General features: G+C 38.1%; 1 protein-coding gene across 3 annotated transcripts in view; it reads right to left on the bottom strand.

Moving 5' to 3' along the window:
• Positions 1–16,026, bottom strand: part of PDS5B (PDS5 cohesin associated factor B) — a 194,594-nt gene that overhangs the window by 99,303 nt on the left and 79,265 nt on the right. For all 3 annotated transcript variants that reach the window (XM_049778744.1, XM_049778746.1, XM_049778745.1), the window contains exons 8-10: positions 13,853–13,993; positions 10,854–10,969; positions 8,508–8,602 (exon numbers count right to left, since the gene is read on the bottom strand). In XM_049778744.1, coding sequence (XP_049634701.1) covers positions 8,508–8,602; positions 10,854–10,969; positions 13,853–13,993 — 352 coding nt within the window. The remainder of the gene's footprint in view (positions 1–8,507; positions 8,603–10,853; positions 10,970–13,852; positions 13,994–16,026) is intronic.

The following is a 16,026-nucleotide window of genomic DNA, read 5'->3' as shown; positions in this document are numbered from 1 at the left end:
AAATCTGGAAATTGAGCTCCCATTCGACCCAGCTATTCCACTCCTAGGGATATACCCTAGGAACACAAGAATACAATACAAAAACCCCTTCCTCACACCTGTGTTTATTGCAGCACTATTCACAATAGTCAGGCTCTGGAAACAACCAAGATGCCCTTCAATAGACGAATGGCTAAAGAACTGTGGTACATGTAACAATGGAATATTATGCAACCGTCAGGAGAGATGAAGTCATGAAATTTTCCTATACATGAATATATATGGAATCTATCGTGCTGAGTGACATAAATCGGGAGGGGGGGAGACAGACAGACAGACAGACAGACAGACAGACAGACAGACAGACAGACAGACAGACAGACAGACAGACAGACAGAACAGTCTCACTCATCTATGGGTTTTAAGAAAAATAAAAGTCTTTTTTGCAACAATCCTCAGAGACAATGAGAGGAGGGCTGGAACTTCCAGCTCACTTCATGAAGCTCACCACAAAGAGTGGTGAGTGCAGTTATAGAAATTACTACACTGAGAACTACCATAATCATGTGAATGAATGAGGGAACTGGAAAGCCTGTCTAGAGTACAGGTAGGGGTGGGGTTGAATGGAGGGAGATTTGGGATATTGGTGGTGGGAATGTTGCACTGGTGAAGGGGGGTGTTCTTTACATTACTGAAACCTAATCACAATCATATTTGTAATCAAGATGTTTAAATAAAGAAAAAAATATTAAAAAAACTCAGAAAAAAAATAAAAATGAAAAAAAAAAAGAAGTGACAATTTATCAAGAACTGTTCATCTGATGAGAACAGCCTCCAGCACATTCACTTTCCATCTTGGAAAATTTTCTGATCACAGCTAAGGGAAGTCTTTTAACTAAGTTACACAGAAATCTGAGGCAATGGGTGCATTTTACAAAGCAATCACCCATTTTGAAAAAAACAAACTCAAAAACAAAGCAAAACACAATTGTTCATAATCTGTGCAAAGCAACTCCAGGTGTTTTGCTAGCTAAATTATTTTTTACTTTATTATTATTTTAATTATTTTACCTAAAGCTCAGGCAATAAGGTTGCAACAGCATTAATTTTATGCTTTTTGTACAAAAACTCTACCACTGCCAAAGACTATAGACCTCCACCATTGTCCTATGTCACTTCTCTAGTCTGCCTTGATTAAATTATTTCTCAGACTTAAATAAAATAAGTCTCATTTATGAGACAAAGCTAAGAAAAGTATTTATTTAGTTAATAGCTAATATTGTATGTCACTAATTAAAATTAATTTAAAATTGGATTTATTCTATACTGATTTCAAATCATTTTTTGATTAGGCACACTGACATAAATACTTCAAACCTAAATAGCCTTCACATTTTTTTCTAATTTTTATTATAACACCTTGATTTACCAAGCAGTTCACAATACAGTCATTCAAGGCTCCAAATGTTTCAAACACCAATTCTACAACCAGTGTGAACCTCCCTTCCCAATTTCTCACTCACGCTTTATAGCCTGCCTCCACGCAGACACAAATTTACTTCCTATTTTATTACAACAGAAATACAAGTGGAATTATCAGAACTCAGATCAACTTGGGTTAATTTGAAATGATTGCTATATATCTCCAATGTGTTACTAAAGTCAGGTCTAAGAATTTACTGGGCTGTAGTTGGTGCTCACTGAGCCTTCTGTGTTAGTTTAGACTCACTGTGCTTGGTAGATTACTATGTAACTTTCCCATCAGATATCCTGAACCTTCACATTTTTATGAAAACTTATTGCTTGTGCATGACTTAATGCTTAAGCCTCATTTTATTTAAACGAAGTAGAGCTAACGATAATACCTCCTGTTGGGATTTCTATAAATAACACAGTATATTCTCTTGCTGTTCACCCTGGCTCTACAGCCAACCAAAAGAACAAACTTGGGATCAAAATATGTAAGTCTGAATAGTCAAGTACTTTAAAATAAAAAGATTATCAATGTGAATATATATTATCCACCCCTTCCATTTATGTCCCCATGCTACCAAATGTCAAATTGTACTTTAAGAATGTATTATCTTGTGCTAAGTACTGCTTTCTTCCTAGGTATCTAAAAATGCAAAAGTCCCAATAAAAGATAATTAAAGCCATTTAAAAATAAAAAGAAATTAGTGAAAAAATAAAACTGATGTAATGCTTGCCACAAAATAGGATTATAGGAAAGACCATGAAGACAATCCACTTAAATAAGAGAAGACAAGGAGAGAAGAAACATTTAATAATTCAGAGCAGTTGGGAGGATTTTAGTATCAACTATATGTGAGCTGAGATCTAGTACTAAAGAAGCTGAAAGAAATTATTAACCATTTGGGACCAAAGAGGGTAAGGTGTTTGACGTAGCCAACCCATATTCAATTCCTAGCACTTCATATAGTCCCCCCGCACTCCCTCTCCCCACTCCCAGCACCAGTAGGAATGATCTCTGAGTACAGAGCCAGGGGTAAGGTCTGAGCTTAGCATGTGTGGTCCAAAAACAAAAAATTATCAATCTTCAGTAAGTCTTAAAAAAGTTTCACAATTTTTTTTACCACTGTTAAATTAAGAAATTATTATTCTTTTAAGACTATTAAGATAAAATTTCATTGTTTACATATTGTTACATATTGTTACATATTGATCATTTAAAAATATGGGGAGGAGGAAGTGGAGGAGGAGAAGGAGGAAGAAGAGGAAGAAAAAGAAATTAGATCACTATTAGCATACACAAAAGGCAATCGAGGGGCCAAAGAGAGAGCACAGCAGCCGACCCAGGACAAACCTGGGTTGATTCTCAGCACTGAGCGATTTCTGAGCACAGAGCCAGGAGTAACCCCTGAGTGCCTCCAGGTGTGGCCCAAAAACAAAACAAAAACAAAAAAAAGGCAATCCAAAATTATTAAAGGCCAGAGAGAGATGGCTCAACAAGTTTAGTGCATACTTAAGGACCTGAGAAGGTGCTGGCAGTACATAGTCCCCTAAGCACTATCAAGAATGACCCCCTAGCACGGAGCCAGGAATAATCACTGAATAATTCTAGGTATAGCCCCTCTCCCCAAAAAAGGCACTAAAGGGCTGAGGTGAAAGGCAAAAGTACAACTTTTTTTGTCTTGCACAAAGCCAACCCGGGATCAATCTGTGACATCCCATATTGTCCCCTGAGCACCAGCAGGAGTAATTCTTTAGTATAGAACCAGAATTAATCTCTGAACATTAACAATGACTGCCATGTGCAGCATGCACACGCACGCGCGCGCGCACACACAACATGACTTGAATCTCAGAACAGAAATAAGTAAATCCTGAGTATAGAACCAGAATTAATCTCTGAGCATTAACTGCCATGTGTAATACGCGCGCGCACGCACGCGCGCGCGCACACACACACACACACACACACACACACACACACAGAATGAGTTGAATCTCAGACCAGAAATAATAAAATACACAGAAGGTAAAGAAAACTTATCTGAAAGAATTAAGTCCACTGGCAAGGAATACAAAAGCAGGAAAAATCTGCAAATGAGATTACATGAAATATAAAAGCTACAGTGAAAAATATCAACAAAAAAGGTGGGGTGGATGCAGGAATTGGGAGAAGACACTTGCAAATGATCTATCTCATGAAAGGTTGATCACCATCAAGAACTCACACACTTTTCAACAAAAAGCATCAGCAAAATACATGAACAGTCACTTCTCCAAAGACACATGGACAGTGGCTCACAGAGGAGAGGAAGAAAATGACCATCACTTACTATATAGGAAATGCAGATCAAAACTATAAAGATATTATCTCTATCAAAAAGACTGCAAACAACAAATGTTGGCCAGAGAAACTGACATACTGTTGGTAGGAATATAAATTGGTAAAAACTCTATTGAAAACAGTATCATGGTCCACAAAATAGTAAAAATGGAAAATTTAATGGGACACCAACATCACTTCTACGCATTTATCCAAAGAAAAATAGTACTTTAAAAAACAATGTATCCCTATTTTCAATAACATAGCATTTCCATAAAAGAATAGCCTACACATGGAATCAACCTAAATATCCATCAACAGATGACTGGAGAGAGCAGCAGTAGCATACATATACTCAAATAATATCCTACCATTTTATTATTTTTATTTTGGTTTTTGGGTCACACCTGGCAGTGCTCAGGGGTTACTGCCTGGCTCTACGCTCAGAAATCGCTCCTGGCAGGCTTGGGGGACCATATGGGATGCCGGGATTCAAACCACCATCCTTCTGCATGCAAGGCAAACACCCTACCTCCATGCTATCTCTCCAGCACCATATCCTACCATTTATTAAAGTTTCAGTTCAACCTATAGGTACAAAATGAATGACACTTGAAATGATCATGGTAAGAAAAAGTAAAAAAGAGAAATACTGGGTAGTTTTGCTTATGTAAATATAAGCGAAACACAGAAATAGCAAGAAACAAAACTAGTACACTTGATAAAAATGTACAATGATTACTGGAGGAATAAGGCAACAGGTGAGGGGACCAGTGCAACAGTGTAACAGGTATAGCTAGCTTGGCACATGGCAGATCAGGTTCCATCACTGGCATCCCATATGTTTCCCAAGCCATTACTCAGAAATAATTATTGAGGTGCAGAGCAAAGAATATGCCCTGGGTGTAGTCCAAAAACCAAGGGAGGGGGAAAAAATTCAATCTCACCCATAGCTTTCCAAACTGCTTGTATTTAGTGTTACACTCTTAATTACTTGGATTTCCAAGCATTAGGAAAGCTTCTAACATGGCAATTTGAACAAAGCAAATAAAAGGAGGAAAAAAAAAATGTAGCAGAAACAAATACTTGTAGAATGGTGTGTCAATAACACAAGAGTTCAGTATTACTGAAAAAAGAACATAGATGACGAAAAATAAAGGAAGTAGCAAACAACCACATGCACACCCATAAGAAGAGCAGGAGATAGCAAAGGAGAGGAATGGATCATATTAAGATTAATTACATAAAGCAGTTAAAGTAGTTAAAATATGATAGCAGGATAACCCCAATAAAATAACCCCAATAAAATATTAAAAGGGGTCTGGAATGAAGATAGTATAATAGATAGAAAGCTTATCTAGCATGCAGATCTTAAACGATTTTCCAGCACCCTCTGTAGTCCACTAAGACCAGTCAAGAATGATCCCTGAGGACAGAGGAAGGAGTAATGAGCATTTCCAGATGTGGCCCAAAAACCAAGGGGGACAAAAACAATAAAATGCCTAAATCAAGCCAAAAGAAATTTAATAAGGTCTGGAAACATTACTATGACAAAATTGTTTAAAACAAAACAAAACAAAACAAAACAAAAAAACCAAAAAAAAAAAAGATTGGGGCCGTAGTAGTGGCGCAGCGGTAGAGTGTTTGCATTGCAAGCTGTTGACCCGCAGTTCATTCCCCTGATGTCCCATAGGCTCCCACAGGCCAGGAGTGATTTCTGAGCACACAGCTAGGAGTAACCCCTGAGCTTCACCCGTGTGGCCCAAAAAACAAAAACCAAACAAACAAGCAAGCAAACAAACAAAAAAGAACAAGAAGCACCAACCTCTCAGTGTAATTCAATAAATAAAAGTAAGCTGGGGGAGGGGGAGGAACAAGCTGGATACATTTTTTAATTGCAAGAAGTACAGATATGGTCCCCCAAGCCAGGAGCGATTTCTGAGTGCATAGCCAGGAGTAACCCCTGAGTGTCACGGGAAGAGGGGGAGGGGAGGGGAGTAGAGAAGGGAGGGGAGGGGAGGGGAAGGGAGAAGAGGGAGAAAAAAAAAAGGAATTAAATGTACTATAGATAATAAAATTAAAGGAAACCTAAATAGTAACAACAATAATGTAAATAGTAAAAGGAAACTGATCTAAGTTAAAAGTTGAGAGGTGGGGGGAGAGAATAATATATCAAGGAAGGCTTACTACCAACATAGATTTGATCTCCAACACCCCATAATGGTGACTCCTTGCAGAAAGTCAGGAGTAAGCCCTAAGCAGCACAGGTGTGACCCAAAAAGGGGGAAAAAATTTCAATTAAAAACACAGATCCCACAACTACCTCCATAAACATAAAAGTCCAATTCCACTGATTCATCTCGGGAGAGAAACAAGCCAAGCCACTAAAATTCACAGGTACACCAGCCTTCTGACTGAAAATCCTGGGGAGAAGGCCCTCAAGAGAGGATCAGGCTGAGTTCCTGCCCAGCAGAAAACCCAGCTGCTGCATTTCAAACTCAGAACCACCAGCAACACCCCCACTTGCCAAAGACCCAACTTCACAGCTTCACAATGAATCTCTACAGGGCCAACAGACAAAGTTCCAGGAATACTGGTTTAGGGCTGAAAACTCTGGACAGGCAACCTCCCCTCACTTCCAGAAGCTCCAGCAGCCACCCCAGATCCCACAGCTTAGGACTTTTAAGTTAATAGGCTCAGCTCTACAGATCCTGGAGTTTCTCCATATTTCTCAAGAAACCCCAGTAAAAAAAAAAAACACCAAAATAGATGGGAAAGTAGCATAAAGCCACCTTTGGTACAAAACAAAAACAACACAGAATGCTCAGCAAGTAATAAATAGCTTAGCAAACCCCCAATATCTTATAACCATTTAGTCGTAACAAGCAACACAAATTTTGTACCTGTCTAAGGAGCAGGCTTGGGAGTGGGTGGGAAACTGGGGACAATGATGGAGGGAATGTTACATGGGGGTCAGGACAGATATTGGAAAACTGTGTGCCAGAAACAACTATATTATAAACAGCTTTGTAAACCAGTGGTTAAATAATATATTTTTTTAATTTAAAATAAAAATAAAAACCAAAGTCCTAATACAATGAGTAGGAAGTTTGCTCAGGACCAACCCAGGTTCACTACCACCTGGTTCCTGAGCCCACCAGGAGTGACTCTTCAACTCAGAGCTAGGAGTTGAGCTCCAAGCGCTGCTGGTCCAAAAAAACAGGCATATATAAAAATATAAATAAAAATAATATAGTAGTACAGTCATATATATCAAATTCAAATAACGATCTAACTAAATTATTAAAACATTTGACAATATCATATATAATTTATGAGGAAGAACAGTTTATATGGGCTATTCCAGCTGCTTGATTCCCACCCCCACCCCACCCCCAGTTTTTGGGCCACACACACACAGCATCGCTCAGGGGTTATTCCTGACTCTGCTCAGAAATCGCTCCTGGCTCACAAGACCATATGGGATGCTGGGAATTGAACCCAGGTCTGTCCTGGGACTGTTGCATGCAAGGCAACCCCTGTGCTCTCTCTCCAGCCACTGCTTAATTATTTTTTAATTTAAATCTCTTAGGCAAATATAGGAAAAAACATTTCTAACTCATGTGTGCTAACTCATATTTTTCAACTGTCATACATGACATCCCTGGTTCTGTTCCTAACACTGCATATGAAGGCACCATGCAGAGTGACATTTAAACAAAAGGACAGGAATATCCCCCCAAGCACTGCTGGATATGGCTTGTCATTCCCACACAAAGAATGCCCCAAAATACAAAGTTCTGAGCTATTTTTATAGTTAATACATGTTACAACAAAGTTGCCTCCATTAAGCACTCTTAAAATAGATTACAAGGGGCCGGAGAGATAACATGGAGGTAAGGTGTTTGCCTTGCATGCAGAAGGACTGTGGTTCGAGTCCCGGAATCCCATATGGTCCCCTGAGCCTGCCAGGAGCGATTTCTGAGCATAGAGCTAGGAATAACCCCTGAGTGCTGAAAAGTGTGACCCAAAAACCCAAAAAAAAAAAAAAAAAAAAAAAAAAAAACTACAAATCTAGGGTGAGTAACAGCACCACAGGTACAGGGCATTTACCCTGCACAAGGCCACCCTTGTGGACTGGGGGTCAATCCCCAGCATCACATATGGTCCCCCAAGCTGGCCACTCTTGAGTGCAGAACCAGGAGTAGCCTCTGAGTACTGCGCCAAGTGTGGTTGAAAAACAAACAAAATTTACAAATCTGTTTCTGAGCCACAATCAGCAATGCTCAGAGTCTTACTCTTGGCTCTATACTCAGGCACTCCTGGCAGGGTTCAGGGAACCTTATGTAGTAAGTACACCAGGGGAACCATGCAGGGCCAGTTCCCTTCCTTCTGTACTATTTCTCCTTGACTCTGACCCAAAGCTTATAGAAGCTTATAGAATGAGTTTATAGTCCAGTCAATACCTACTCAAATACATGCATCTGAAATATTTTTAAAACTTAAGCTTAAACTAAGAAATACTGTCTGATCATCATAAATGTCTAATGTATGTTTCTAAGTAGGCACCAAAAGGTAAAATCTTCAACTTTAAAAGTAATTTCCGTGGAAATGAACTCATACCAACAACAACAACATATCCTTCATTACAGTAACTAAAAGGGTTTTATTTTCCCCATTTGTATAAAAGAGAATTTTTGGTCACTATGTAAGAATATTTATGTTTATATAGTACCTGTTAAGTCCTTTGCTAAATCAGGATGGTTCATGAGACAATGGCTAGCAAATTTCACGCATTCCAAGCGGATTGGTACATGAATATCATTAAATCTGAAAACATAAAGACAGAGTGATCTTTAAAATAAGAGAAAAGGATATAGAACCAGACTTGTCTTAACAAAGTTTTCAGTTTATGTATATATTAAGTAGGACAGTCTCCTATAAAAAATCATTTATTTCTGAGGAGCATTTATAAACTATATACTTTTGGCTCAAATTTAAATTGAATCATACAAAAAAATATCATGCTTTCAAATATATCTGTTCATACAAATGTGTGCAAGGTTCACAGACACATTACAGAGACACTATACTGCATCTGAACACAAAGAAATTCCTCATAGTATTCTTTCTTAAATATTCATTCCACCGATTTTGTGCTAAATCTTGTATAATTTTACAACTCTAAAATAGTGCCCAAATTACTCCTAATCATCATTACTACGTTCTTCTAATACCAAAGCCAATTTTCTAATACAAAAATGTTTTAGTAAATATTTTAGCTGATATCTTACTGTCTCTTAACTTTACAATTTCCCTCTATTTTTAGTGGGTGGCAGATGGTGCCAGGTATCTAACCAAGGACTCCCACATACAAGACTTGTGTTCTATCCTCAGTCCCCCTTTCTTCTTTTTAATCCTTAGAATTTGTTTGGTGATGCAATTCTTTTCTACTTATGTATGTATGTATGTATGTATGTATGTATGTATGTATGTATGTATGTATGTATGTAGTGTTATTCTACATTCGATTATGCTGATTATATCATTCCAACTAATATTCTCCCCTCTTCTCTGGTAACTCCTGAAAAGTGATTGTGAGATCTATAAACCTGAACATACTTCGTTTTTTCAGCAAGTCTATTTTATAGATAACACTGTATTACTTCACCAGAAAACATGTCTAGATGTCCCAAAATCACTGAATTTCAAAGCCCAACTCGATCACAATGTACTTAAAAAAAAAAAAAAAGGTTAAGTAATTTAAATTAGGATTTATTTTTCTTCAAAAAGTACCTTGATAATCCTTCTGATTTAAAGACTAAATGTATACATATAAAAATAAACCTTTAGGGCCTGGAGAGATAGCACAGTGGCGTTTGCCTTGCAAACCAGGACCAAAGGTGGTTGGTTTGAATCCGGTGTCCCATATGGTCCCCCGTGCCTGCCAGGAGCTATTTCTGAGCAGACAGCCAGGAGAAACCCCTGAGCACCACCGGGTGTGGCCCACAAACCAATAAATAAATAAATAAATAAATAAATAAATAAATAAATAAATAAATAAATAAACCTTTAACACATAAAATTACTAAAAATTCAGTTAGATAACTCAATTAAACTCATAAAGCATTTTAGTGACTGATTTTATTTAAGGATAAAGGTATAAAAAACAAACTCAAAACGACAATGAACTAGTATTTATAGTTCGACACACCTGGTTAATTATTATTGGGCTACATAACAATAAAAATTTAAGGCTTAACAAGTACTTATTAACACTTATAACATAACAAATAAGAAAAAAAGACATCATTATCATTGAAATGGTTAAAATAGTACTGAAATGGAAAGAACAGTGGTTTTAAATAATAAGACAAGTATTTCAACAAACAAAATAGCATTAGAATCTTAGAATTCTATTTAATATTAATAGTGATTACTTATTTGTTATAAAGATCATTTGAGAAGGGAAGATCCTCCTTATGTCATGGTCAAGGTAAGGATATATTAACAACTGAGAGGGGAGAGAGAGAATGGGCAGTGTGGGGGGGGGAAAGGAGGGAGAGGAGAGAGAGAGGGGAGGGGAAGTGAGGAAAGTGAGGAAAGTCTTTGAAAAAATAATGAAATGAACCCACTTTACAGGAAAGAAAGATACAACTCCAAATTTTGTAACCAAGTCAGGACATGTGTGACTAGACCCATACGAAGAACTCAGGTTGTAGTTTCCTTTAAGTGCAAAATGTAGAAAGGAGATTAAGGAGTAACATACATACTCATTCTGTAGATACCCTTACCGTTACAGTATCTCAAAATAATGAATTACTTTTTGTAAAGGAGTTATATCTAATTATTTTCTCAGAATTGATCACCACTATACAATAATAAATTTCAATTTCATGATTATAATACTGACAACTTGCTTTAATTACAGATAAAATAAGATGAAAAGAAAAAGAAACTATAAATATGGCCAAATCACTAGAATCAAAGTTGTATTTTTATGACTTCAGATTAGAAGTACAGATGGTCTTTTAAAATATAACCTGATTTTACTCGCAAACAGGACAACAAAATCATATACCTGCCCAAGTAGCACTGCCAAAGTGGTTTGTTTTGAGAAGCCAATTCTGAATCCTTTGCCCCAAACATTTTAGCCAATAGCTTAACAACTTGCAGTCGTTCCTCATTATCATTGCTCTAAAACAAAACACAATCACAGCTTTAAACCATAAGGTGGATATAACTTTCACACAATTTCCCTTATCCTCCCAACTCCACAGAAGGCTTTTCATGATCCATAGATAAGATGTTCAAGGAATTAGGCACATGGTTCATATAATTTGCATGTGTGAGACTCTCAGTTTAATGACTATATGACACCAGATTATTCTGTGACCTTTATGACAATTTTTAAATGCTCAATAGTTTACAATACTAAACAGTGCTTGAAATGTTATAACCATCTCAAAGTAGAGCAGTTTCTTAAGGAAAATGAATTCCAAAATTGCTTAAACATTAGAGACCATCTTAATAAATATAATTCAATTCTATTCAAAATAGAAAATTAACTATTTAAATTGACTTGATCCTTGAAAACCTATTTTTGGTTTTGAAAAATAGGTATCAATTGAGAACAGTCTACAGAAAACAGGAATTCATTACACTTGATTAAGACCCTGTTTAAAAATAGTACCGTATTTTCCGGCATATAAAATGACTTTTGAAACAAAAAAAGTCAACCGAAAATGGGGGGGGGGGGGTCCTCTTATACACCGAGTATATCCCGAAAAATGTTTCAATATGACGCTAAACGAAAAAAAAAAATCGGGCCGCAGAGTTTCCAAATCTCTTTCTTGGGGGCTCCCAAACAGTACTCAGGAGATCTGGGGGCCACTTCTGGCAAAACCCAGTTAACCGTGTTGGTGGTTCAGTACTAGGGTCAGGGGATGGGGTGTTGTTTTTTTTGGTTCATGTAGTGGGGGAGATTAACTGACGCCACCAGGAAATTGCCAGGAAAGGTGCCTATGATAAGGGACCAATCACTGCAAGGCTGCTCAGACCGCCTTTCTAACTCAGCCAATCCAAGCAGGCATTTTATGCATGCAAATTAGACAATGTTTTGGACCCGAATCTACACTGTCAAAAGCCTGCTCAGCTTGGCCAGAGTCAGAGAGACAGTCTATTACAGTATAACCTTTGAACCTTTGCTTGTTGTGATTGGCTCACTGTGGTACATACAGTTGCAGCACAGGAACGTTCTGTCTGATACAGCGAATACAGGCCTAAACCTATGTTTTAACTGCAAAATTAGGGGGTCGTCTTATACGCCCAGTCGACTTAAACGCCGGAAAATACGGTAAATCAAGGGGCTAGGGCATCTGCCTCGATGTGGCCAGGGTTTGATCTCTGGTATCCTAAATGCCCTGACTCTGCTAGGAGTAAAACATCATGTTGCTTTTATAGGATAATGACTAAATTCTGATCAACTGATCCAAAGTCAGGGAAGATTACAACTTATTTTATATTACTGTTCAACCATCATTCGCTAGGTTCCACAAATTGACAAACCACCTTCCTACCTCTACATGCATACGTTGTCTATTTTATTTGCATCAATTATATGCTGTATCTTTTTTTGTTTTGTTTTTGTTTTTGATGGGGTCACACCTGGCAGCCCTCAGGGGTTACTCTTGGCTCTATGCTCAGAAATCCCTCCTGGCAGGCTCAGGGGACCATATGGGATGCTGGGATTTAAACCACTGACCTTCTGCATGCAAGGCAAACACCTTACCTCCATGCTATCTCTCCGGCCCCATATGCTGTATCTTTTATGACATAATATGGTCTCATATGGTCTCATAGATGGAGACCACTCATAGGTGGGCATTTTTTTCCTTTTCCTCCCAAACTAGATGTTAAGTTTACTAAAAGCAGGGATAATTCCTTATTTATGTATTTCTTATAGTGTGGGAGGAAATGTACATAGCAAGTATTATTCAATGTTTTTATTAGAGAAAATCTTATCAACAAGAAATAACGGCCTCCTGCTTCATTAAATAGCCAATGGCTTACTTGACAAAACATAAACACACTTCAAACAAAGTATGAATAATTACTTCTAATGATTTGGGGGAGGAATTACATTAGTAATATGTATTGTTAATTTTGTAGTTTTTAAAGGACAAAAATCAAACATTTTCAGAAACAAGAATTACAGTACGGGCCCGGAGAGATAGCACAGTGGCATTTGCCTTGCAAGCAGCTGATCCAGGACCAAAGGTGGTTGGTTTGAATCCCGGTGTCCCATGTGGTCCCCCGTGCCTGCCAGGAGCTATTTCTGAGCAGACAGCCAGGAGTAACCTCTGAGCATCGCCAGGTGTGGCCCAAAAACCAAAAAGAAAAAAAAAAAGATTACAGTACAATTAAAGAACTGTTCTGGGTTTAACTGAAGATTAGTAATTATACCTGCTTTGATTTTCCTGAAATAATTTGAAAAAGCACATATTCCAAAACTGAAATTGAAGCTCAATTTTATCACATATTTAAAGTCAAGGCAAGAGGGGGAGTACTATCAAAAGATTCAAGAGGTCTATGACAGGCTGGAGCAGTAGCATAGTGGTAGGGCATTTGCCTTGCACGTGCATGACCCAATATGAACCTTGGTTAGATTCCATGTCCCATATGGTCCCCCAAGCCAGTAGCGATTTCTGAGCGCATAACTAGGAGTAACAACCCCTGAGCGTCGCTAGATGTGGCCCAAAAACAAAAACAAACAAAAAAGAGGCCTATGACAAGTCAATGGGTTTTCAACATAGACAAGTGAAAATGATGAAAAAAAGGAAAAATATTTCACTGTTTGAAGAGCTCTGATCCTCAGCTCTTTTATGACCCAATCAAGGAGTTTCAGAAACCTCTTTAACATACTGATACATGTCACCAGTGGCTCACACTTAGCTGTGTTTTAATTAACACATACACACACACACACCTGTAACATTAGTTTAAAATCAGTTAGGAACTTTAAATCCACACTAAAGCTATTTACTAGTCTGTTGACATAATCATATTAACTTTAGTTACCTTTAATTTAAATTCAAGCTGGGGTAAAACCGAGAGCAGCAAATGACTATCAATATTGTAGAGCTCCAAAATTAAGTCAAAGACATGCTCTGACAAGTCACTAATAGATGTTTTTCCAAGCATCAGCACCTGATTAAAAAACTTTAAGGAAAAGAAAATATATTAATAGAAACACTATATAAATTTTCTGTAACTGTAATCATTAATACTTTAAAATCAAATAGGAAGGCACTTTAAAACATTTTCAAAATGTAGATGAGAACCCGAGGCAGAAACAACAGTGCAGGGGTAGGGCATTTACTTTGCATTTAACTGACCCAGGATTCAATCTCTGACTCCCTAGAATCCCCTAACCCCTCAGAGTGATCACTGTATGCAACACCAGGAGTAGCCCTGAGGGCTGCCAATTGTGCTCCCCCACACAAAAAAAGGAATAGATGAGAAAACATTATAGACCACTGGAGATATAAAAATGGGATCCACCTTGTGCACAGTAATAGGTGGTTTGTAATGACTCAACAATGAAGAAAGCAATAAATACTTAACCTAACAAATACACTGATTCCCCCTTATGGTACTTACCAAATTTTGCCTCATATTTGTTTACAAGTTTTAATTTCCCTAAGGGATTGAATAAATTTTGTTCACTTCAGCATGTATGGAAAGCAACTAAGGCAAAATTTTGCGCCTTCATAAAAGGGGTCAGTTACACCTTTTAATACATAATTTAGGGAGGTTCTGATGAGTGCTTTGAACTTTGGGGCCACAACCAGTGGTAGTCAGGGTTCACTCCCATCAATTCTCAGAGTACCATGTGATGCAGGGGAAAGAAACTGGGCGTCCTACATGCACAGCATGCACTCCAGCCTTTCAGCTAATATCCCTAATCCCAAAATCTTAAAATTTTGTATCTTTAATACAAAACTACCTTTATAATCCCTTTTATCTTTTACTTTCTGATAAGTGTACATAGTTATGTCTTGATTAAAATCTGTACGCACAAAAATAAAGTGCAAATTGAAATTATTTTTTCAACAAGCTGCCAGCTCTAAGTAGTTTCTAGACTCAGATCCCTCACCTTATTATCAAAACTTGTAGAGGTTAAGTTTTTTATTTAGTCTTTCAAAACATGTAAAAAATTAACTTAGAGCAAATGCTACATATTTTTCACAATATCCTGTCTTCTTGAAGGAGTTATCGACTCATTACATATACCACATTAACTACCTAATATCTTTTATTGTTTTGTTTTTTGTTTGGGGGAGAGCACACCAGGCAGCGGTCAAGGGTTGGTTACTCCTGACTCTGTGCTCAGAAGTCACTCCTGGCAGATTTGGGGGACCATAAGAGATGCCGGGAATCAAACCGGGGTCCACCCAGGGTTGGCCGCGTACAAGGCAAATGCCCTACACTGCTGTGGTCCCTAATCTCTTCTTTTTGAAAATGACACAAAAAATGACGTTAGCTATGTGCAAGGCTTGTTTAAAGGCCTTACCCACTGTGCTAGCACTCCATCTCTTGGGCTTTTCTTAATACTGTGGCTAGGCTTATCAAAGTAGAACAAGGCTCTTACCTAAGGAGACCAGAAAAGGCCCCCATGAAGTTGATTCTTGCCAGGCCCCTGAAAGGAGCCTCAACCCTGTAGGAGAGGCCACCCCCAGATGGGGTAAATGAGTGCTTATAGGAATGGCAGTTGGCCTGCAGAAAGCAGAGTCCACACCCTAATTTCCCCTAAGCCACTTAACACTGCACATTCACAAATGTCATTTGATGGTCTTGTGACCAGTAATGACTTCACCTCCCTTTGTTTAAAGGTGTTCATTGGCAAAACCATGCATCCTATTGAACAGACTTTTGTTTAATACCCTATCTTCACCTACAATAAAAGAACCTTCTCCCTGAAGTTGCTCCCAGATGGTTTAATGTTATGATGCTGCCAATGGTGTTCATGTTGGGCACCACATGTTGCTGGTGGTTTTTCAACTTCTTGCACTCTGCACTTCACACTTGTCCTCCGCTTTCCCACCCCACCCTGAGCCATTGCTCCCCACCCAGTGTGTTCCCAAACTCACCCAGGATCCAACACCACCAGCAACATGTGGTGCCCAACATGAACACCATTGGCAGCATCATAACATTAAACTAAAGCTTAGTTCTATAGAACTATACAAATA

The sequence above is a fragment of the Suncus etruscus genome, chromosome 8, assembly GCF_024139225.1.
Source record: "Suncus etruscus isolate mSunEtr1 chromosome 8, mSunEtr1.pri.cur, whole genome shotgun sequence".
Taxonomy (NCBI): domain Eukaryota; kingdom Metazoa; phylum Chordata; class Mammalia; order Eulipotyphla; family Soricidae; genus Suncus; species Suncus etruscus.
This window is presented reverse-complemented; position numbering and strand designations above follow the sequence as displayed.